At 49.5% G+C, this 22,426-nt stretch overlaps 1 protein-coding gene across 2 annotated transcripts in view; it reads left to right on the top strand.

The window, feature by feature from the left end:
* SMARCC1 (SWI/SNF related, matrix associated, actin dependent regulator of chromatin subfamily c member 1) overlaps positions 1-22,426 on the top strand; it is a 97,106-nt gene that overhangs the window by 29,862 nt on the left and 44,818 nt on the right. For both annotated transcript variants that reach the window (XM_054057232.1, XM_054057231.1), the window contains exons 10-20: positions 43-161; positions 1,224-1,348; positions 3,085-3,144; positions 3,846-3,883; positions 5,311-5,432; positions 6,408-6,479; positions 9,722-9,835; positions 10,576-10,729; positions 11,905-12,018; positions 14,847-14,906; positions 20,222-20,480. In XM_054057232.1, the coding sequence (XP_053913207.1) occupies positions 43-161; positions 1,224-1,348; positions 3,085-3,144; positions 3,846-3,883; positions 5,311-5,432; positions 6,408-6,479; positions 9,722-9,835; positions 10,576-10,729; positions 11,905-12,018; positions 14,847-14,906; positions 20,222-20,480 (1,237 nt within the window). The remainder of the gene's footprint in view (positions 1-42; positions 162-1,223; positions 1,349-3,084; positions 3,145-3,845; positions 3,884-5,310; positions 5,433-6,407; positions 6,480-9,721; positions 9,836-10,575; positions 10,730-11,904; positions 12,019-14,846; positions 14,907-20,221; positions 20,481-22,426) is intronic.

Below are 22,426 nucleotides of genomic sequence, written 5' to 3'. Positions count from 1 at the left end.
TGCATTCGTTGGGCTGAACTAACGACCTTGCTTCTCCGACAGCCCGTTCGTAGTCCGGAGAGGAGAGACAGAAAAGCAGCAGCAAGTACAAGGAAAAGAAAACATTCTCCTTCTCCACCTCCAACTCCCGTGGAGTCGAGAAAAAAGACGGGGAAGAAGGGGTAAGTGTCAAAATCCTGAGATTTAGGTAAATGTTCTTAAAGAAATGCTTGTGGGACTCTCGATCGCCTCACACTTGTTTCACCGTAGGTTACAGTAGAGTAATTATTTCTACAAGAGACTGGAGGGCTTTTCCTTGGGAAAAAGGAGGTGGAATTTCTTTACTCCTCTGTAGGATTGTCTCACCTGCAGGTGGAGGTGAATGTGGAGGAGGTTCTCTGTTATCCATCTCAGCGCCAGTATCCAGAGGAGAATTTATCCGATGAGAACTTCCTTCTAAAATAACTCCGAGCGGTTCTTTTAGTGCAGTCACGCCGTGCTCAGCTGCTTTTGCTACTTTTAGTTGAGGGGTTTTGGCTACGTAGGTATTTTCAAGTCTGCTTCTTAAATGTGACTTTAGTAAGTAGCGTTTGTGGGCTACGGAGGAGGGTTTTTCTAATGCCAGTTGGAAAAAAAAGGTTAATTTATCCAAATAAACATATGAAGATATCCAAATAAAAGCTTATTTATGGTGGTTTAAATGCGCATAAGGAGAGGAGCAATTTTGAACGGAAAATTCAGGTTTTTTAGTAGAGCTCTTGGGTTTGGAGAAGCCAGGCTTGGAAGTATATCGTCTGAGATAAGAAAGAATTAGTTGATAATTGGAATTCCTACTTAATTCCAACTGTGAAACCTGAGTTAGATGCTGTAAGGAGAGGCGTGGGGGATTTTGCGTTTCTCAGGACATGGAATCAATCGGATGAGCCACCGTTCCTCTCTGCTGTCTCTCATCTCACTGTGCTGCCAACGTGCTGGAGACACTTTTGGGTTGGAATCAAGCTTTATAGTTATATACAGTGGTCGTCTCCGGCTTTCAAACAGTGGAAAAAACTATTTTTATACTTAATATCCTCTCTGTATTATAGGAATATTTCATTAACTCCACCAGCACCACCTCCTATGGCGTTCTTCTTTCCATCAGTGTTTAAACCCAGGCCTTTAATCCCAATATCAGGAGAAGAACGTCAAGATGAGAACATCTAATAGTTGCAGGTGGCAGAGAATTTGTATCTGCTCTGTTTTAGGCAAGCAGCTTTGTATGGGAAAAGGAGAGGGCAGAAAGAAGAAGATGAGCAAGAAGATCTCACAAAGGACATGGAGGATCCCACCCCAGTTCCCAATATAGAAGAAGTGGTACTTCCCAAAAATGGTAAAATATGCTTCTGCTTTGGAGTCTTTGAAGGTTAATAGAACGGCACTGAAAAAATACACCTCTCATATCTTTGAAATACTTTGTGGTTATGGGGCAGGTGGTTTGTGGCCTGAATTTATCCAGTCTGGGCTTTGAATGGGGTGGTTTGGAGAGGCGGCAAGGTGGCCTTCCTTGGGCTTTTATCAATGCGTTTAGGAATATCCACATAAATCATAGAATCATGGAATAGTTTGCGTTGGAAGGGACCTTAAAGGTCATCCAGTTCCAACCCCCTGCCATGGGCAGGGACACCTCCCACTGAATCAGGGTGATCCAAGGCCCATCCAACGTGGCCTTCAAAACCTCCAGGGATGGGGCAGCCACAGCTTCTCTGGGCAACCTGGGCCAGGACCTCACTGCCCTCATGGGGAAGAAATTCCTCATGTCCAGTCTAAATCTGCCCCTCTCCAGTTTATCCCCATCGCCCCTTGTCCCATCCCCATACGCCTTTGGGAACAGCCCCTCTGCAGCTTTCTTGGAGCCCCTTCAGGGACTGGAAGGTCACTCTATGGTCTCCTGGGAGCCTTCTCTTCTCCAGGCTGAACAACCCCAACTCTCTCAGCCTGTCCTCGGATAGGAGGTGCTCCAGCCCTTGCATCATCCTTGGAGCCTCCTCTGGACCCGTTCCAACAGCTCCATCTCCTCCTTCTGTTGAGGATTCCAGAACTGGACACAATCTTCCAGTTGAGGTCTCCTCAGAGAGGAGCAGAGGGTCAGAATCCCCTCCGTCCCTGCTGGCCACGCTGCTCTGGATGCAGCCCAGGACACGGGTGGACACAATCCTCCAGATGAGGTCTTAGATGGGCACAATACTCCAGATGAGGTACTCTAAATGTTTAGTTTCTCCTGGAGAAGAGAAGGCTGCAGGAAGACCTCAGAGCAGCTTCCAGGACTGAAAGGGGCTCCATTAAAGCTGGAGAGGGCCTGGAGTGATAGGACGAGAGGGAATGGCTTTAAATTGGAAGGGAGAAGATTTAGATTGGACGTTAGGAAGAAATTCTTCACAGTGAGGGTGGGGAGGCTCCAGCCCAGGTTGCCCCAAGAAGTTGTGGCTACTCCATCCCTGGAGGTGTTGAAGGCCACGTTGGATGGGGCTTGGAGCAGCCTGATCCAGTGGGAGGTGTCCCTGCCCATGACAGGGGTTGGAATTGATGATCTTTGTGATCCAATCCAAACCGTTCCATGATTCTATGAAGCTCTTTTTAGCTACGTAAACTAGAACTTTATTTGAATGTGGCTATTTTAAGTCAAAACGGTCCATCTTCTCTTTCCAAGATCCGGCCAACTCTTCTGAATTGGATGGGCTTTAAGGTTCCTTCCAACCCAGAATGTTCTGTGATCTCTGATAAGTTCGGCAAGGAATTCCTTTTATCAAATATTTGACACCAAACCATTTTGAGCATCAAACCCTTTGGTTTGGGCTTGACTTTAGGGATTTTTAGGCGTTGCGGAGATGGAAAAAACTCCGTGTTTAGTGCACGAACTGCAGGAATTGCAGCTGCTTTGTGTTGGGATGTGGAATTACAGCGGCATCAGACAAAAGGTTGCTTGTACTCGCGCTGCGCGGGTGAACTCTTGAACTGCAAAGCCGTGACCAACAAAAATCTGTGTTAATAAGAGCCTGAAAACGCACTGGGCTTTGATAATTGTATCTTGGTTACTCCTCAGAGTTTCTGTTTTGCTTATTCTTGTAGTGAACCCAAAGAAGGACAGTGAAAACACGCCTGTGAAGGGAGGAACAGTAGCAGACCTCGGTAAAACAAACACCCAACACCCTCCAACAGTCCCTCCCCTCGGTTTTACAGCAAAGCCTTCCTTCCAGGCCAACCCCATCAAGATTTTGCCATCTCTCAATTCCAAATCGAATCTCTAATTCTACCTTTTTATTGAATTAACTCCATTTTCGATGCATTCATGTCAAAACCTTTTTGGCTTGCCAGGCTCTTTCCTTGTAAGCATCTTATGTTTTTATAATATAAAAGCTCTTTCCTGGCTGAAATTTTCCTACTGGAGTTGAGGAAAATCCCAGATTCTTTGATCTTTGTGAAGTTTGGCATAAGAGAGAGAAACTGGTGTCCCGTATCCTATTCTGCAAAGCTACGTGATTCTGGGATTCTACATGTAGGGCAGTCGGAAAGTTGGTAATTAGGGATGGATTCCTAAGCATGGAAAAACCCTAATTATATGTATTCTTATCTGTTCCCTCATTTGGGATTGGCGAGTGCCTGCAGAAGGAGGAGATTGCCGGCACGCCTCGCGTTCCTCCTCTCCATGGGTTCCTCCTGGCCCTGGGTTCCTCCTCACCCTGGGTTCCTCCTCGCCTCACGTTCCTCCTCGTTTCCCCTCTAAAAGCAATGAAATACACTTTCCAGTGAAACCATAGCCTTGCTAGAAAGGTTTAGGAGCAATCAGATGCTTTTTTATGAGTGTAATTCTCCGTGCTTTTACCTTTCAGATGAACAGGATGAGGAGACGGTGGCAACTGGAGGAAAGGTAACGTGAACCTTTTCTTACTAAGCTTGGTAGAAACTGAGATCATAGAATGGTTTGGGTCGGAAGAGACCTTCAAAGCCCATGTAATCCAACCCTCCTGCAGTGAGCGAGGACATCTTCAAGCAGATCAGGTTGCTCAGAGCCCCATCCAAGCTGACCTGGAATGTTTCCAGGGATGGAGCAGCCACCACTTCCCTGGGCAACCTGTGCCAGGGCCTCACCACTCTCATGGGAAGAAATTCCTCCTCATGTCCAGTCTAACTCTGCCTCTCTCCCGTTTATCCCCATTGCCCCTCGTCCGATCCCCACACGCCTTTGGGAACAGCCCCTCTGCAGCTTTCTTGGAGCCCCTTCAGGGACTGGAAGGTCACTCTAAGGTCTCCTTGGAGCCTTCTCCAGGCTGACCAACCCCAACTCTCTCAGCCTGTCCTCGCATGGGAGGTGCTCCAGCCCTCGCAGCATCCTTGGAGCCTCCTCTGGACCTGTTCCAACAGCTCCATCTCCTCCTTATGTTGAGGATTCCAGAATTGGCCCCAATCCTCCAGCTGAGGTCTCCGCAGAGAGGAGCAGAGGGTCAGAATCCCCTCCCACCCTGCTGGCCACGCTGCTCTGGATGCAGCCCAGGACACGGTTAGTTTCTGGGCTGGGAGCACACGTTGTAGCTCCTGTCGAGCTTCTCCTCCCCAGCACCCCAAGTCCTTCTCTGCTCTCAATCCCATCATCCCCAATCCTGTAGTCTGATCTACTGGGAGGTGTCCATGCCCATAGCAGTGGGGTTGGAACTGGATGATCTTTAAGGTTCTTTCCAACCCAAACTATTCTCTGAGTCTATGATTCTGTATTGAAACCAGGGATTGAAACCACAGATTGCCCCGACCCAGGGGTAGGACGTTGCCCTTGGCCTTGTTGAACCTCATGAGGTTCTCCAGCCCCACTTCTCCAGCCTGTCCAGGTCCCTCTGGATGACATCCCATCCTTCTGGTGTCACATCATTTAGGATTAGAGGAAGTGGCCTCAAGTTGTGTCAGGAGATTGAGATTGAATATTAGGGAATATTTCTTCCCCAAACGGTTTCACAGGCCGTGGCAGAGGCTGCCCGGGGCGGTGGTGGTGTCCCCATCCCTGGAGGTATTTAAAAGATTGCTTGAAGAGTTGCTCAGGTTTAGTAGTGGACAGGTATGGTTGGTCCTGGTGATCTCAAAGATCTTTTCCAACCGAATGGTTCTATGCTTTCTTTAGTGTTTTTATGAACAGAGGTTACACATTCTCTGCTCCCTGAGATGTTCTCCACTGATCAGAAGTTGCATCAGGAAAAGGTCATTCTGTTCCGGATTGGAAAGCACTTGTTTTGGACAAATTGTGCTGGTTGAGAGATGTGAGTATGTCTCTCACAACCTGCTAATTGTTGTGTTCCCTCTGCGCTACAGGAGGATGAAGATCCCAACAAAGGCGATCAGAGTCGGTCAATTGATCCAGGTGAAGATAACGTCACGGAACAAACCAACCACATCATCATTCCGAGCTATGCATCTTGGTTTGACTACAACTGGTAAGGAAGCGATGGGGAACTGGGAGAGGACTTCAAGTGATGGTGGTTTTCTCATTAATCCAGCTGAGTGCTGAAGAACATCACCTTTTCTGAGGTTCCTTCCTACCCAACCCAGTGTATGATATATAGAATCATAGAACCACCAGGTTGGAAAAGACCTTTGAGGACATCATGTCCAACCATACCTGTCTGCCACTAAACCATATCCCTAAGTACCTCATACACCTGTCTTTTAAACACCTGCAGGGATGGGGACTCCACCACCTCCCTGGGCAGGTTTGGCCACTGCTTGATGACCCTTTCGGTGAAGAAGTTTCTCCTAATGTCCATCTGAACCTCCCCTGGCGCAGCTTGAAGCCATTCCCCCTTCTCCTATCACGTGTCACTTGGGAGGAGAACCCCGGACCCACTTCTCTAGAACTTCCTTCCAGGCAGTTGTAGACAGCGATGAGGTCTCCTTTCAGCCTCCTCTTCTCAAGGCCAAACAACCCCAGGTCCTTCAGCCGTTCTTCGTAAGACTTGTGCCGTGGATCATACAAAATGATCTCATTCAGGTACACTTGGAGTTGATGATCTCAAAGGTCTTTTCCAACTTAATGATTCTATGATCCGGGGTGGTGAGGTACTGGAACAGATCGCCCAAGGAAGTCGCAGGGAAGCCCAACTCTCTCAGCCTTTCCTCGGATGGGAGGTGCTCCAGCCCTTGCATCATCCTTGTGGTCTCCTTTTGGCCCATTCCAACACCTCCAGATCCACGTTCGAGCGGTGTTTTGATCAACGACTGAATTTTGGGGTGTATTTTTAATGTAGCTTTGCTTATTTGACGAAATAAGGACATTTTTGAAGCGTTTCCAAGAAGAGAACCAAAATAAGCTTTGCTGTAAACGTTCTGCCTCAAAATAATCATGAGAGGGTGTTCAGAGTACACCAGGATGGTTTCATATTTGGCATCTGAATTGTGTATTTTCGTTACAGTATTCATGTGATTGAACGTCGTGCTCTTCCGGAATTCTTCAATGGCAAAAACAAGTCCAAAACTCCAGAAATGTAAGTAAAGCACATGAATGTAGGCGTAAAAGAGTGCTGTATGAGAAAAGAACCTCCAGTTTCCTGGATCTGGTGGTCTCCTCGGCTGTGCGTGGGTGGAGCAGGGGTGTGAAAGAAGGAAGGAGCAGCCGAGCAGCCACTTCTTGTGGTTTGATGATGTCTGTGCATTATTTTAGCAAAGGTAGAGGGTGTTATGTCCAGTTTTGGAATCCCCAACAGAAGAAGGACATGGATCTGTTCTAACGGGTCCAGAGGAGGCCATGGAGATAATCCAAGGGCTGGAGCACCTCTGCTCTGAGGACAGGTTGAGAGAGTTGGGGTTGTTCAGCCTGGAGAAGAGAAGGCTTCATGGAAGGAGACCTTAGAGCAGCTTCCAGGACTGAAAGGGGCTCCGGGAAAGCTGAGGAGGGACTTTTTCCAAGGGTCTGGAGTGACAGGATGAGGGGGAATGGCTTTAAACTGAAAAGGGAAAGACATAGGTGAGATATTAGGAAGAAATTCTTCATGGTGAGGGTGGTGGAAGCAGTGGCACAGGTTGCCCAGAGAAGTGGTGGTTGCCTCCTCCTTGGAGGTATTGAAGGCCACGTTGGATGGGGCTTGGAGCAGCATGATCCAGTGGGAGATGTCTCTGCCCATGGCAGGGGTGGGACTGGATGGGCTTTGAGGTCCCTTCCAACCCAACCCATTCCATGAACTATCGAAACAATAGTTAATAGTGGTCATCCAAGAAAAATAAAACTAGTTTCTGCCACATGATGTTGGAACAAACTCTTGAGCTTTGTGTGGTACGAGACGTGATCATCTGAGAAGAATTGTGATGCTGTAGGAACTTAATGTTCCTCCTTATTTTTACTCTCTCTTCCCATGCTGTACTTTGGAGAGTCAGGACTTTTGTGTGGAAGCTCTGGTTATGGAGGTTGTTTCAGGACCTGAGGGTGGTGAGGATGAGAAGCTCGATAGGAGCCGGCAACGTGTGCTCAACAGCCCAGAAACCACCCGTGTCCTGGGCTGCATCCAGAGCAGCGTGGCCAGCAGGGATGGAGGGGATTCTGACCCTCTGCTCCTCTCTGGGGAGACCTCAGCTGGAGTATGGTGACCAGTTCTGGAATCCTCACCAGAAGAAGGAGATGGAGCTGTTGGAATGGGTCCAGAGGGGGCTCCAAGGATGATGCGAGGGCTGGAGAACCTCCCATCCGAGGACAGGCTGAGAGAGTTGGGGTTGTTCAGCCTGGAGAAGAGAAGGCTCCAAGGAGACCTTAGAGCAGCTTCCAGTGCTGAAAGGGGCTCCAGGAAAGCTGGGGAAGGGCTCCGGGGTCTGGAGTGACAGGATGAGAGGGAACGGCTTTAAATTGGAAGGGGAAGATGTAGGTGAGACATTAGGAAGAAATTCTTCACGATGAGGGTGGTGAGGCCCTGGCATAGGTTGCCCAGGGAAGCTGCCCCATCCCTGGAAGTGTTGAAGGCCACGTTTGATGGGGCTTTGAGCAACCTGATCCAGTGGGAGGTGTCCCTGCCCATGGCAGGTGGTTGGAACTGGATGGGCTTTGAGGTTCCTTCCAACCCAAACCATTCTAGAAGTCTCTGATTCTCCCATCCGGTTTGTACCCATCTCATCTCTTTGGGAGATCTGATCGCTGCTGCAGAACTGAAGCGTTATTAATTCCCAATTACACGCGACATTGTTTAAACATCTCACGCCGCTTCCCCGGAACTGTCGAGAACAGCAATAAAGAAAAGCTGATTATTGTCTTGAGGTGTTTTCATCCATCAGATGATGAACTCCTGCTCTGACTTCGCAGTATAACGAGATAAGCTGCTGATTTTGCATCAAATGCTTATCTCGAGATTCTCCTGCAAGGCTCGTTATGCACGTTAGGAAAACACCTCCCTTTCTCCAAGGATTTTGCGTTGTAACAGTGAATTTATATATTCACAGCGATCTTCAGAGGTGATTGATGTAAGACTTTTGAACCACGCGCTTGTTCCTATTAAAATTATCACCCTAAAACCTATTATTTCACTAAAAATCATAGATTTAAATACCGTTGTGATCTTGACAGTTTGGGCACCTGTGGTGGCTTCACCTTAGTATCAAATATTGGGACTTGGAGCAACCTGACCTGGAGGGACGTGTCCCTGCCCGTGGAGGGGGGTTGGAACTGGATGGATGATCTTTAAGGTCCCTTCCAACACAAACTATTCAATGATTCTATGATTCCTCCTGATGCAAAGCAGTTTTTCAGGATTTTTAACTAATTTTTTGGAAATGGCTCCAAGCTGAGGAAGTGGAGCTGAGGGAACCTCATGAGGTTCAACCAGGCCAAGGGCAGCGTCCTACCCCTGGGTCGGGGCAATCCCCGGGTTCAGTACAGGCTGAGGGATGATGGGATGGAGAGCAGCACTGAGGAGAAGGACTTGGGGTGCTGGGGAGGAGAAGCTCGACAGGAGCCACAGCGTGTGCTCCCAGCCCAGAAACCAACCGTGTCCTGGGCTGCATCCAGAGCAGCGTGGCCAGCAGGGACGGAGGGGATTCTGACCCTCTGCTCCTCTCCTGGAGACCTCAGCTGGAATATTGTGTCCAGTTCTGGAATCCTCAACATAAGGAGGAGATGGAGCTGTTGGAACGGGTCCAGAGGAGACTCCAAGGATGCTGCGAGGGCTGGAGCACCTCCCGTCCGAGGACAGGCTGAGAGAGTTGGGGTTGTTCAGCCTGGAGAAGAGAAGGCTCCCAGGAGACCTTAGAGTGACCTTCCAGTCCCTGAAGGGGCTCCAAGAAAGCTGCGGAGGGGCTGTTCCCAAAGGAATGTGGGGATGGAACGAGGGGCAATGGGGATAAACTGGAGAGGGGCAGAGTTAGACTGGACATGAGGAGGAATTTCTTTTCCACAAAGGTGGTGAGGCCCTGGCACAGTTTGCCCAGAGAAGCTGTGGCTGCCCCATCCCTGGAGGTGTTGAAGGCCACGTCGGATGGGGCTTGGAGCAAACCAATCCAGATGGAGGTGTCCCTGCCCATGGTAGAGGAGTTAGAACTGGATGGACTTGAAAGTCGCTTCAACCCAAACCCTTCCATCATTCCATGATTCTGTTGCTTTTCATACTGATGCAGGAAGTTCATCAATAAAAATTTGGTGTTCCCATTTCCTTGTCAAAAATTTAGGTGTTTGGAGAAGATGAATCCTAAAACGATATTCTAAACTTCATTAGACATCGGTGTAGATGAACTTCTCTGTGTTGTCTTTCAGATACTTGGCTTACCGCAACTTCATGATTGACACCTATCGCTTAAATCCTCAAGAGTACCTGACGAGCACTGCCTGCAGGAGGAACCTCACTGGAGATGTTTGTGCTGTCATGAGGTAAAAAGCCAGAGGTCTTTCAGCTGTTGCCTTCACTTTACCCAAAAGAAACAAGAGCTGCATTAGAATTGGAAGCTCACAAAGATGATGCGAGGGCTGGAGGACCTTCCATCCGAGGACAGGCTGAGAGAGGTGGGGTTGTTCAGCCTGGAGAAGAGAAGGCTCCCAGGAGACCTTAGGGTGACCTTCCAGTACCTGAAGGGGCTCCAAGAACGCTGGAGAGGGGCTGTTCCCAAAGGCTTGTGGGGATGGGGCGAGGGGCGATGGGGATAAACTGGAGAGGGGCAGATTTAGACTGGGCATAAGGAGGAATTTCTTCCCCATGAGAGTGCTGAGGCTCTGGAAAAGGTTGTGCAGGGAAGTGGTAGCTGCCCCATCCCTGGAGGTGTTGAAGGCCATGTTGGATGGGCCTTGGGCAGCCTGAGCCAGTGGGAGGTGTCCCTGCCCATGGCAGGGGGTTGGAACTGGATGGGCTTTGAGGTCCCTTCCAACCCAAACTATTCTATGATTCTATTCTATGATTCTATTCTATGATTCTTCTGGATCTGTATTATCCACCATCCAACCTCTCCTTTCAAGGTGGACACGCTGGAATGTGTAGGCTGCATTCTGGTCCAAAAACCAGTCTCCTTCAAAAACCTCCTTCCTTCAAAGAGCACTGTGTTCCTTTGGTTTCTCCTTTCTGCAAAGCTTAAGGAAGGCTGTAATTCTTCAGATTTTAATTCCTTGTGTTCTTCCAGAGTTCATGCTTTTCTGGAGCAATGGGGTCTCATCAACTACCAAGTGGATCCTGAAAGCCGTCCCATGGCGATGGGCCCTCCCCCAACTCCTCACTTCAACGTCCTGGCAGATACGCCCTCGGGACTTATGCCTCTCCACATCCGCACTCCGCAGGTGAGCTTTGCCGGCGGCACTGCGTCGTGTTTGCCTTCGCTCTGGCCGGTGTCATCTAACGGGTCAGGAGGTTGCCCGATTTGGTGTCGTGTACCTTGGTTTTGTCTGTCTAGGTTGGGATTTTCAGGTAGTCCTGGAATCTCCATGCGTAGGAATGCAGAAGGAAGCAGCTCAAGGTTGTAGAATCATACAATTGCTCGGTTGGAAAAGACCTTTGAGGTCATCGAGTCCAACCGCCCTTGTCCGCTACTGAACCAGATCTCTGAGCACCTCATCTGCCCGTCTTTTACACACCATCAGGGATGGGGACTCCACCACCTCCCTGAGCAGCCTCTGCCACGGCCTGAGAACCCTTTCCATGAAGAAATATTTCCCAATATCCAATCTGATCCTGCCCTGGTACAGCTTGAGGTCATCTTCTCTCATCTTATCGCTTGTTCCTTGGGAGAAGAGCCCAGAACCCACCTTGCTACAAGTTCTTTTCAGTGAGCTTCAAGCTCTAGTGAGAATCTCTAAGCCAAATCAAGTGTCCCTCTATTCCTCTTTGCCCCTCTTCTCCTCTCCTGGGAGACCTCATCTGGAGGATTGGGGCCAGTTCTGGAATCCTCAACAGAAGGAGGAGATGGAGCTGTTGGAATGGGTCCAGAGGAGGCTCCAAGGATGATGCGAGGGCTGGAGCACCTCCCATCCAAGGACAGGCTGAGAGAGTTGGGGTTGTTCAGTCTGGAGAAGAGAAGGCTCCGAGGAGACTTCATAATGATCTTCCAGTCCTGAAAGGTGCTCCAGGAAAGCTGCGGAGGGAGTTTTTCTGAGGGCCTGGAGTGATAAAATGAGAAGGAATGGCTTTAAATTGGAAGGAGGAAGGTTTAGATGAGACATTAGGAAGAAATTCTTCATGATGAGGGTAGTGAGGTACTCGCCCAGGTTGCCCAGAGAAGTGGTGGCTGTCCCATCCCTGGAGGTATTGAAGGCCACGTTGGATGGGCTTTGGGCAGCCTGAGCCAGTGGGAGGTGTCCCTGCCCATGGTGAGGGGTTGGAACTGGATAATCTTTAAGGTCCTCTCCAACCCAAACCATCCTATGATTCTATGTTCTGCTGAATGTTGATATGAAAAACCAGTAAAACCTGAGTAACTTGCAGTCCGTGCCCTTCTCACCTTTCTGTTTGTTCGCAGGTTCCAGCTGCTCAGCAGATGTTAAGTTTTCCCGAGAAGAACAAAGAGAAGCCAACTGATCTGCAGAACTTCGGACTCCGCACGGACATTTATTCGAAGAAGACGTTGGCAAAGGCAAGCATGTGTAGATTGTCCTCCCACACACCTCCTCTTGAGCTTTCTTCTCCAAGTGTCCCTCACCAGATGATGGGGAAATGATTTATGTTCCTCTTGCATTCCTGTTTTAGATGTTTTCCATCTTGGTGTAGGACACCAAGATTCCTGGTTGTGTTGGATTCCTCATTCTGTAGAAATGAAGATATGACCCATCCCCATTTAATTCAAATTCACTTTCTGCAGACAACGAAGTCTTGTTATGATTTTACTAACCAACAATTCAGTACAGAAACTGAGATCTTCAAGGTAGATCCTCACCAATCCCATTTTCCAAACCTCAGGCAGAGGTTTCTAGACTGAGAGAACTAGAAAGCGTCACGATTCCTGGAGGTGGCTGTGGTGGCGCTGTCGTTGCAATGTGTTGTGTTGGATAGTTAAGAGTTTTGAGACACCAGGTCAGTGATTCCATCAGCTCTTGCCTTTCTCCTGCTCCTCAGACCTGTGTGTGTGCCCGATAGCACGTGAGGTACTGCAGGAACGTGGTGTTACTGCTTCAGCCTCACCTTCATCTTGGAAGCCTTTAGAGTTCTGCTGATGAATCCCTTCTTGGGCTGACGTCAGGCTAATTCTGTCAAATTGCTTTCTCTACGTTGAGCGTTTGTTGTCTTAGGTGATCTTTAAGGTTCCTTTTAACTCAAACCATTCTATCATTCCATGATGGAATCATAGAATGGCTTAGGTTGGAAAGGACCTTAAAGCCCATCCAATTCCAACCCCTTCCAAGAGCAGGAACAACTCCCACTGGATTAGGTTGCTCAAAGCCTCATATAACGTGGCCTTGAACACCTCCACGGATGGGATCTGTGGCTTCAGGTCGATGGCAAGTTAGAATCATGGAATGGTTTGGGTTGGAAGGGACCTCAAAGCCCATCCAGTTCCAACCCCCTGCCATGGGCAGGGACACCTCCCACTGGATCACGGTGATCCAAACCCCATCCAACGTGGCCTTCAACACCTCCAGGGATGGGGCAGCCACAGCTTCCCTGGGCAACCTGTGCCAGGGCCTCCCCACCACTTGTCCTAAGAGATCACTACTTCAACCGAAAACATCTATATTCTATTTTTGCACTATTCTCACACTATTTATCACCTACGAGATACATATTTAGAAAAGCAACGCAACCAAAGCGCAGTAGTTCCGGACATCGACACTGAGTCCAGATCGGGTTTGGTGGATCGACATTTTTGCGTGGTTTAGGGTGATATGGCTGCTCCATCCCTGGAGGTGTTGAAGGCCACGTTGGATGGGGCTTTGAGCAACCTCATCCAGTGGGATGTGTCCCTGCTCGTGGCAGGGGGTTGGAACTGGATGATCTTTAAGGTCCCTTCCAACCCAAACCATCCTATGATTCGATGATATAAATATTACAGTTTCTAGACTCCGGATCTGTTTAAACACAACGATAGGAATGAATTGGAGCAGATTTGTTTGCAGAAGTTGATTTCCCTGTTTGTTTTATTTGTGTGGTGATTGCTTTTTTGGCTGCTGGTAGCGGAACGGATCAGCTGCTGGGTGACTCACTTTTGATTAATCTTCTCTGTGGGCTGATGATCTGGTTGAAATACATCTTGAGATAGGACAGAGTAATTTATCCTAAAAGCCCTTTTCTTTTCGGCGTAGTCTTGCAGACACATCCAATCTCAATGATGTTCCTTCATGGGCAGGTGATGAGTTTCTTTTGTCTTTAGTTGACATGTAATGGATGAAGGGGTCTGTAACCATAGAAGGGGAAGTTTTCACCGAGGGTTTTCTCGCTTTTAGGAAACCTCACGATGTGTGGAAATGAGAGCTGTAGCTCCCGGAGCAAGTGATTGCTGAGTTTGCTGCCTATCTTGCTCTAATTGCTCTTAGAATCATAGAGTTTGTGTTGGAAGGGACCTTAAAGCCCATTCAGTTCCAACCCCTGCCATGGGCACGGACACCTCCCACTGGATCAGGCTGCCCAAGGCCCATCCAACGTGGCCTTCAACACCTCCAGGGATGGGGCAGCCACAGCTTCTCTGGGCAACCTGGGCCAGAACCTCACCACCCTCATGGGGAAGAAATTCCTCCTTACGTCCAGTCTAACTCTGCCCCTCTCCAGTTTATACCCATTCCACCCCCGGCCTATCACTCCAAGCCTTTGGGAACAGCCCCTCTCCAGCTTTCTTGGAGCCCCTTCAGGTACTGGAAGGTCTCTCTAAGGTCTCCTCGGAGCCTTCTCTTCTCCAGGCGGAACAACCCCAACTCTCTCAGCCTGTCCTCGCATGGGAGGTGCTCCAACCCTCGCATCATCCTTGGAGCCTCCTCTGGACCCGTTCCAACAGCTCCATCTCCTTCTTCTGTTGAGGATTCCAGAACTGGACTCAATCCTCCACATGAGATCCCCCAGGAGAGGAGCAGAGGGGCAGAATCCCCTCCATCCCTGCTGGCCACGCTGCTCGGGATGCAGCCCAGGACACGGGTGGTTTCTGGGCTGGGAGCGCACGTTGTGGCTCCTGTCGAGCTTCTTCTCCCCAGCACCCCAAGTCCTTCTCCTCAGCGCTGCTTTCAATCCCATCATCCCCCATCGGGTACTGAAACCAGGGACTGCCCCGACCCAGGGGTAGGACCTTGCTTTGGCCTTGTTGAACCTCATGAGGTTCTCGTGAGGTTCTTGATCGGTTATTGTTAGAAGGTTGTGCAAGGTACATGTTTCAATGGACTAAATAAGGATTCTTCCTCTTTTTTCCTTAATATTTACTTCTAAAACGTTCTGTGCAAAAAGATCTGCATTTCACTTTTCTTTTCCCCTGGTCCTTTGCAGAGTAAAGGTGCGAGTGCTGGAAGAGAATGGACAGAACAAGAGACGTTGCTGTTATTGGAGGTAAGTTCATGAGGGCAAAACTAAAGCCTGGGGAACCGAAACGGGCAGGATATTCCCTGGAATCCCAGAATGGTTTCACTTGGAATAGAGCTTTAAGATCATTGTGTCCAACCATCGATCCAGCCCTGCTAAGTCCACCACAAGACCATGTCCCCAAGTATGATGTCTGCTCATCTTTTAAACCCCTCCAGGGGTGGAGACTTCACCACCGCCCCGGGCAGCCTCTGCCAATGCTCAACAACTCTTTCAGTAAAGAAATTCCTCCTGATGGCCAACTTAAATCTCCCCTGGTGCATCTTGAGGCCGTTTCCCCTTATCCTGTTGGTGGCCACCAGGGAGAAGAGCCCAGCACCCACCTCACTACAAGCTCCTTTTAGGTCATTCTGGAGAGCGATGAGGTCTCCCCTGAGCCTCCTTTTCTCCAGACTGAACTAAACTCTGTTCCCCTTCTCCAGACGCGCTCCTGCATCTCGATGTCCTCCTTGAAGTGAGGGGCCCATAACTCAACTCAAGAATTTATGGTGGATGCTTTAAAAATCTACATGTTGGTTAATAATTGTTTGGAAGCAGCTTGAGATGACAACTCTTTTACAGGAGCAGCGAAGTGGGATTTGTGGTGGGAAACAATCTCTTGGGAACCTCAGCTGGTGTAGTTGGAAGAGGGGAGATGTTGAGTACCTGTGTGTACACGGCCGTCCGTCTGCGGTTTTGGATTGGGAGAAGGTTACAGCTCTCCCTCAAAACCATATCTTTCTATTTGATCATCACGACTACAAGAATGTTATGGTTAAAAAGAGGTGGCAGCAACATCTATGTAGTAGATGGACTCCATGTACTTCAAGGTTTGGTTCTAACTTGTATCTGCTGTCACACCCCAAGGAAGACAGAGCAGGAACCAGAACCGCATTCAAACGTTTAATTACCTATAATATTACAATTTTAAGTCAAAGCTATGAGCTTAAGTCTGGACCAATATTAGCATCCTATAAGGGTTTGTGAGGGCTTCTGTGACCTGCCTGGAGTTCAGTGATAAAGTCCTTTTAGATGTTTCCATGAGGCTGGAAAGCTGCTTGGAGGAGAAGGACCTGGGGGTGTGGGTTGACAGCAGCTGACCATGAGCCAGCAGTGGCCCAGGTGGCCAAGAAGGCCATCAGCATCCTGGCTTGGATCAGCACTGGGGTGGCCACAGGAGCAGAGAAGGGATTGTTCCCATGGATTCAGCGCTGGTGTGGCCACACCTCGAATCCTGGGGTCAGTTTTGGGTCCCTCACTCCAAGAAAGACCTTGAGGGGCTGGAGAACGTCTGGAGAAGGGAACAGAGCTGGAGGAGGGGCTGGAGAACAGGGGTTGTGAGGAGCAGCTGAGGGACCTGGGGTTGTTTAGCCTGGAGAAGAGGAGGCTGAGGGGAGACCTCATCGCTGTCTGCAGCTCTTGGAAAGGAGGTTGTGGGGAGGTGCGTGTTGATCTCTTCTCCCAAAGAACAAGAGATAGGACGAGAGGGAATGGCCTCAAGTCGCTTCAGGCAGGTTCAGGTTGGACAGCAGGAAAAATATCTTCACAGAAAGGGCTCTCAGACCGTGGCAGAGGCTGCCCAGGGAGGTGGAAGAGTCCCCATCCCTGGAGGGCTTTCAAAGCCGGGCAGATGAGGTGCTCAGGGATCTGGTTTAGTGTTGGACAGGTACGATTGGACTCGATAATCCCAAAGGTCCTTTCCAACCAAGCGATTCTGTGATTCTATGATAGCATTAATATTTAAAACCAATCCCTTTGTTTCTTCGCGGCGTATGGCGAGGCAGAGCGAGCAGGAGCCCCGTGAAATAATCCAGAGAGCATTCTTTGTTTTCAAAGACCGATCAAAAAAAAGAAAAAACAAACAACCCTTTAACTCTTGAGATTACGATTTGATTTCATCCGAGTGTAAATTAATAATGGTTTTATTCTTCATTCTTTGTGGGTTTAACCTATGAATAAATCAGCGAGGAGGAGATCAGTTCAAGCATAAGTAATTGAGCTCCACCAAGCCAGCTCGGTCCAATTAAATCCTCAGAGGAGCTTTGGGCAAATATATATGCAGTGAAATTCCAAAGAATAAATCTTATCTAAAATAATTATTGTCCTTCTGCTTGTTGACTCAATACATGGAGGGAAGAGATGCTTTTTGCCTCCCAGAACCATCTCCCCTGCCGTGCTGCATCTCCCCGTCTCCACCGTGGGCTCTTCTTGCATCGTTAAGAGCATTTCCAGCTATTTATAGCCAGGACAACTGTTGAGAGCTCGTTCGTCTGGCAGGAAAATAACGAGCAATGAAGGAGAAGGAAGGGGAAAAAAAAAACCCAAACCTGCATGGCCACAAAAAGCTGAGCTGCTCAGACGTGCTGGTGGGATTAAAAATGGATCGAGAGTGACAGAGAGCTTCCGGCGCCAAGGTGGCGTTGGGGAACGTGAAATGAAGGTTGGACCTTGAATTAATGTTTCCTCAGAGTGTGACCCAGTGAACCGAGTGCTTTCTGGTTTCATCCGCTGCTCGCGTGAGATTGGAGGGAGGTCAGAGTCGTCCAGAAGCACTTGGGGACCGTTCGCTCCGGCGGATGGACCAGGCTGCCTCGTATCATCAGTCCTCTTTGTTCCCAAACCAAATTATTCATAGAATCATGGAATCCTGCAATGGTTTGAGTTGGAAGGGGCCTCAAAGCGCATCCAGTTCCACCCCGTGCCATGGGCAGGGACACCTCCCCCTGGATCAGGTTGCTCCAAGGCCCGTCCAACGTGATCTTCAAGACCTCCAGGGATGGGGCAGCTACAGCTTCTCTGGGCAACGTGGGCCAGGGCCTCCCCGCCCTCATACTGAAATATTTCTTCTAAAGATCTCTAAATCTCCCCTCTTTCAGCATCATCTGTTCCCCTCATCCTCTCCCCGCAGCCCCTGATCAAGAGGCCCTCTCCAGCTTTCCTGGAGCCCCTTTCAGTCCTGGAAGCTTCTCCAAGGTCTCCTGGGAGCCTTCTCTTCTCCAGGCTGAACAACCCCAACTCTCTCAGCCTGTCCTGGGATGGGAGGTGCTCCAGCCCTCGCATCATCCTTGGAGCCTCCTCTGGACCCGTTCCAACAGCTCCATCTCCTTCTTCTGTTGAGGATTCCACTTTAAGCAGTGAGAGGCGGCTTTGAGAGAGAGAAATGTTAAACTTCATTCGAGTAACCCTTAAATCTCTTTCAGATCCGGAGTGAAGAGCTCCACCTGCTGCAGGCACTTAACTCTTATTATCTCTTGAGATCTTCAGTGCCTGTTGGGTCTCTTGATGCTTTTGGCTTTGACTCCTCTGTCCTTTTATTTGATCTTCTTCCACGTCTTTGAAAATATTACTGCAGCTTATGTTTTTCCGCGGCTGACCTTCACAATCCCCGACGTGCCAAAGACTGAATGTTCAGGTAGATCGTTTTGTCCCTGAAGACTTCTCATAGCTGACATTTTTTTAGCTGCAAAACCACTAAATTGCATTTCCTCCTGGACCGCTGTGAAGAAAACGTAGCGTTAGGAGCTCCTGGGTCTTTCAGATGCTTCAGCGTTGATGAAAAAGCCCGGTTGATGTGTAGACCTGCAGGCGATTGGCTTCTGAATGTACAGCCGTTGGTTTTATAGAAACTCGTTTTGTGGAAATATCCATTCCCAGATCGGGGAGCGCAATGTAGGAGGCCGTTGGCTCGCTTTCCATCTTCTGATGGGAGCTCTGCAGGACAAATCCAGCATGGAATCATAGAATGGTTTGCATTGGAAGGGACCGTGAAGGTCATCCAGTGAGCAGGGACATCTTCAGCTAGATCAGGTTGCTCAGAGCCTCGTCCGACCTGACCTTGAATGTTTCCGTGGTTGGGGCATCACCCACCTCTCTGGGCAACCTGAGCAAGTGCCTCTCCACCCTCAGAAAGGAATAGTTCTTAATATCTAGTCTAAAATTCTCTTATTTTAGTTTAAAAGCATTACTCCTTGTCCTTTCACGGCAAGCTTTGCTCAGATGTCCCTCCTCAGCTTTCCTGGAGCCCCTTTCAGTCCTAGAAGCTGCTCTAAGGTCTCCTCAGAGCTTCTCTTCTCCAGGCTGAGCAACTCCAACTCTCTCAGCCTGTCCTCTTACAGGAGGTTCTCCAGCCCTTGCATCATCTCAGTGGTCTCCTCTGGACTTGCTCCAGCAGATCCATGTCCTTACTGTGCTGAGGACTCCAGAGCTGGATGTAGGGCTTCAGGTGGGGTCTCAGCAGAGCAGAGGACATATTAACATGGTGTACTCGTGGGTGCTGCTCAGGCACGCTGGGTTTCTCCTCATCGTGATACCAGAGGCGCATCCAGCTCTGAATTCTGCCTTTGTGCCGTGAAAGGTCACGCGTGTGGAAAGATAATTCGGTTTGAAGGCTGAGAGTTCGGGTAGTTCGCAGCCTTGAGGGAAAGAACTCAAGTACTGAAAAGCCATTATTGTAGAATCATAGAATAGTTTGGGTTGGAAGGGACCTCAAAGTCCATCCAGTTCCAACCCTCCTGCCATGGGTGGGGACACCTCCCACCGGATCAGGTTGCTCCAAGCCTCATCCAACCTGACCTTCAACACCTCCAGGGATGGGATCTGGGGGTTCTCATTGATGGCAAGTCAGAATCATGGAGCCATGGAATGAGTTGAGTTGGAAGGGACCTCAAAGCCCTTCCAGTTCCAATCCGGTTGTCAAGAGGAATTAGTTGAGGAGAAGGATGATTTCTGTGTCTTCTGAAATACGTTATACCTCCAAGGAGATGCCCTAAAGTCCAAGGCAGCCCCCCCGATGCCCAGTGAGTCAGGAAGGACATATCATGAGGATTGAGTATAATTGAGTGGGTCCAGAGGAGGTCACGGAAATGATCCAAGGGCTGGGGCACCTCTGCTCTGAGGAGAGCCTGAGATGTTGGGGTTGTTCAGCTCTGGAGAACAGAAGGCTCTGAGGAGACCTCAGAGCAGCTTCCGGTACTGAAAGGGGCTCCAGGAATGCCGGGGAGGGGCTCTGGATCAGGGAGTGCAGGGACAGGATGAGGGGAATGGTTTGAAACTGGAAGAGAGGAGATTGAGATGAGATCTTAGGAAGAAGAACTGAAAGTGGCCCTGGCCCAGGTTGCCCAGAGAAGCTGTGGCTGCCCCATCCCTGGAGGTGTTGAAGGCCACGTTGGATGGGCCTTGGGCACCTGATCCAGTGGGAGGTGTCCCTGCCCATGGCAGGGGGTTGGAACTGGATGATCTTTAAGGTCCCTTCCAACCCAAACTATTCGATGATTCTACGTAACGCTGGTTTTTGTCTTCTGCAGGCTCTGGAGATGTACAAAGATGACTGGAACAAAGTCTCGGAGCACGTTGGGAGCCGTACCCAAGATGAGTGCATTCTCCACTTTCTGAGACTCCCGATTGAAGATCCTTATTTGGAGAACTCGGATGCGTCCCTGGGCCCTCTGGCGTACCAGCCTGTACCTTTCAGCCAATCTGGAAACCCCGTGATGAGCACCGTTGCCTTTCTGGCGTCTGTGGTGGATCCCCGTGTGGCATCAGCGGCTGCAAAGGCTGCGTTAGGTATGGGTTTATCTTTACAGCTTTGCTCTCTGTTCCTGTGCTCTTCATCAGCTGTTTCTAGAGGTTCTTCAGGATGACCGATGAGTTCTAAAACCAAACTTATATCGATGTCGGAAGGAGGTCTGCTGATACCCAGTTTTGTGTTGTGCTTTTTCTGGAACTCTTGAATTACAAACGAGTCAGAATAGCTCTTAAAGGTCCCTCTGGTCCACTCTGGTGAGACCTCATCTGGAGCCCTGTATCCAGTTCTGGAGTCCTCAGCACAGGAAGGACATGGATCTTTTAGAACAAATCCAGAAGAAGCCACAGAGATGATCCAAGGGCTGGAGGACCTCTGCTGTGAGGCCAGGCTGAGAGAGTTGAGATTGTTCAGCTTGGAGAAGAGAAGGCTGTGGGGAGACCTTGGAGCAGCTTCCAGTGTGGAAAGGAGCTCCAGGAGAGCTGGGGAGGGGCTCTGGATCAGGGAGTGCAGGGATAGGATGAGGGGAAGGGTTTTAGGCAGAAAGAGATTGAGATGAGAAATTAGGAAGAAATGTTTTCTTGTGAGGGTGGGGAGGCCCTGGAACAGGTTGTCCAGAGAAGTGGTGGCTGCTCCATCCCTGCAGGTGTTGAAGGCCACGTTGGATGGGGCTTGGAGCAATCTGATCCAGTGGGAGGTGTCCCTGCCCATGGCAGGGGGTTGGAACTGGATGATCTTTAAGGTCCCTTCCAACCTAAACCATTCTATGGTGAAATGTGATTGGAGCAACCTGATCAGGTTATGGATGTCCATACTCCTGCAGGGGGTTGGAACTGGGTGGGCTTTAAGGTCCCTTCCAAACGAAACCATTCTATGAATCTCCAAAGGTGTTTTGCCTTCCCCTTTTGTGCTCATCAACCGTTGATGGTGTTTGGACGCACCACCTCACAGAATCACAGAATCACAAGGTTGGAAAGGACCTATTGGATCATGGAGTCCAACCATTCCTAACACTCCCTAAACCATGTCCCTCAGCACTTCATCCACCCGTTCCTTAAACACCTCCAGGGAAGGTGACTCGACCCCCTCCCTGGGCAGCTGTTCCAGTGCCCAATGACTCTTCCTGTGAAGAATTTTTTTCTGATATCCAACCTGAACCTCCCCTGGCGGAACTTCAGGCCATTCCCCCTTGTCCTGTCCCCTGTCACTTGGGAGAAGAGCCCAACATCCTCCTCTCCACAACCTCCTTTCAGGCAGTTGTAGAGAGTAATAAGGTCTCCCCTCAGCCTCCTCTTCTCCAGGCTAAACACCCCCAGCTCTCTCAGCCGCTCCTCATCAGATGTTCTCCAGCTCCTCACCAGCTTTGTTGCTCTTCTCTGGACACTCTCCAGAGCCTCAACATCCTTCTTGTGGTGAGGGGCCCAGAACTGAACACAGTATTCGAGGTGCGGTCTCACCAGTGCCGAGTACAGAGGGAGAATCCCCTCCCTGGACCTGCTGGTGACCCCATTTCTGATCCAAGCCAAGATGCCGTTGGCCTTCTTGGCCCCCTGGGCACACTGCTGGCTCATGGTCAGTCGGTTGTCAACCATCACCCCCAGGTCCTTCTCTTCCGTGCAGCTCTCCAGCCATTCCTCCCCCAGTCTGTAGCGCTGCATGTTGCCGCTACCACGGCCTTTGCTGAGCTGTGAGTGAATGCCCAGTGCTGAACTTCCAGTTCTCCCGTTCTACCTGTCCTTCTTGTCTTCCAAGAAACTCGATGAAACAGTTCCTTTCATTTTTTTCCTGATTTTTCCATGTCAAAGACAATTTAACGTGGTTGGGAAGAGACTCTTTGCTACTGCGTTTGCGAGGGAAAATGAAAAGAGGGAACAGATGTATTTGAGAATTCATTTTGTGGTGGGATTTATCTGCACGTTGACGTGAGAAAATCATAACATTTTAATGATCTGAAACCCTCGGAACGTAATATTTTCTCTGTCATTTT

The sequence above is a fragment of the Cuculus canorus genome, chromosome 2, assembly GCF_017976375.1.
Source record: "Cuculus canorus isolate bCucCan1 chromosome 2, bCucCan1.pri, whole genome shotgun sequence".
NCBI lineage: Eukaryota > Metazoa > Chordata > Aves > Cuculiformes > Cuculidae > Cuculus > Cuculus canorus.
Note: the sequence above shows the minus strand (reverse complement) of the source record. Positions and strands in the feature narration are given on the sequence as shown.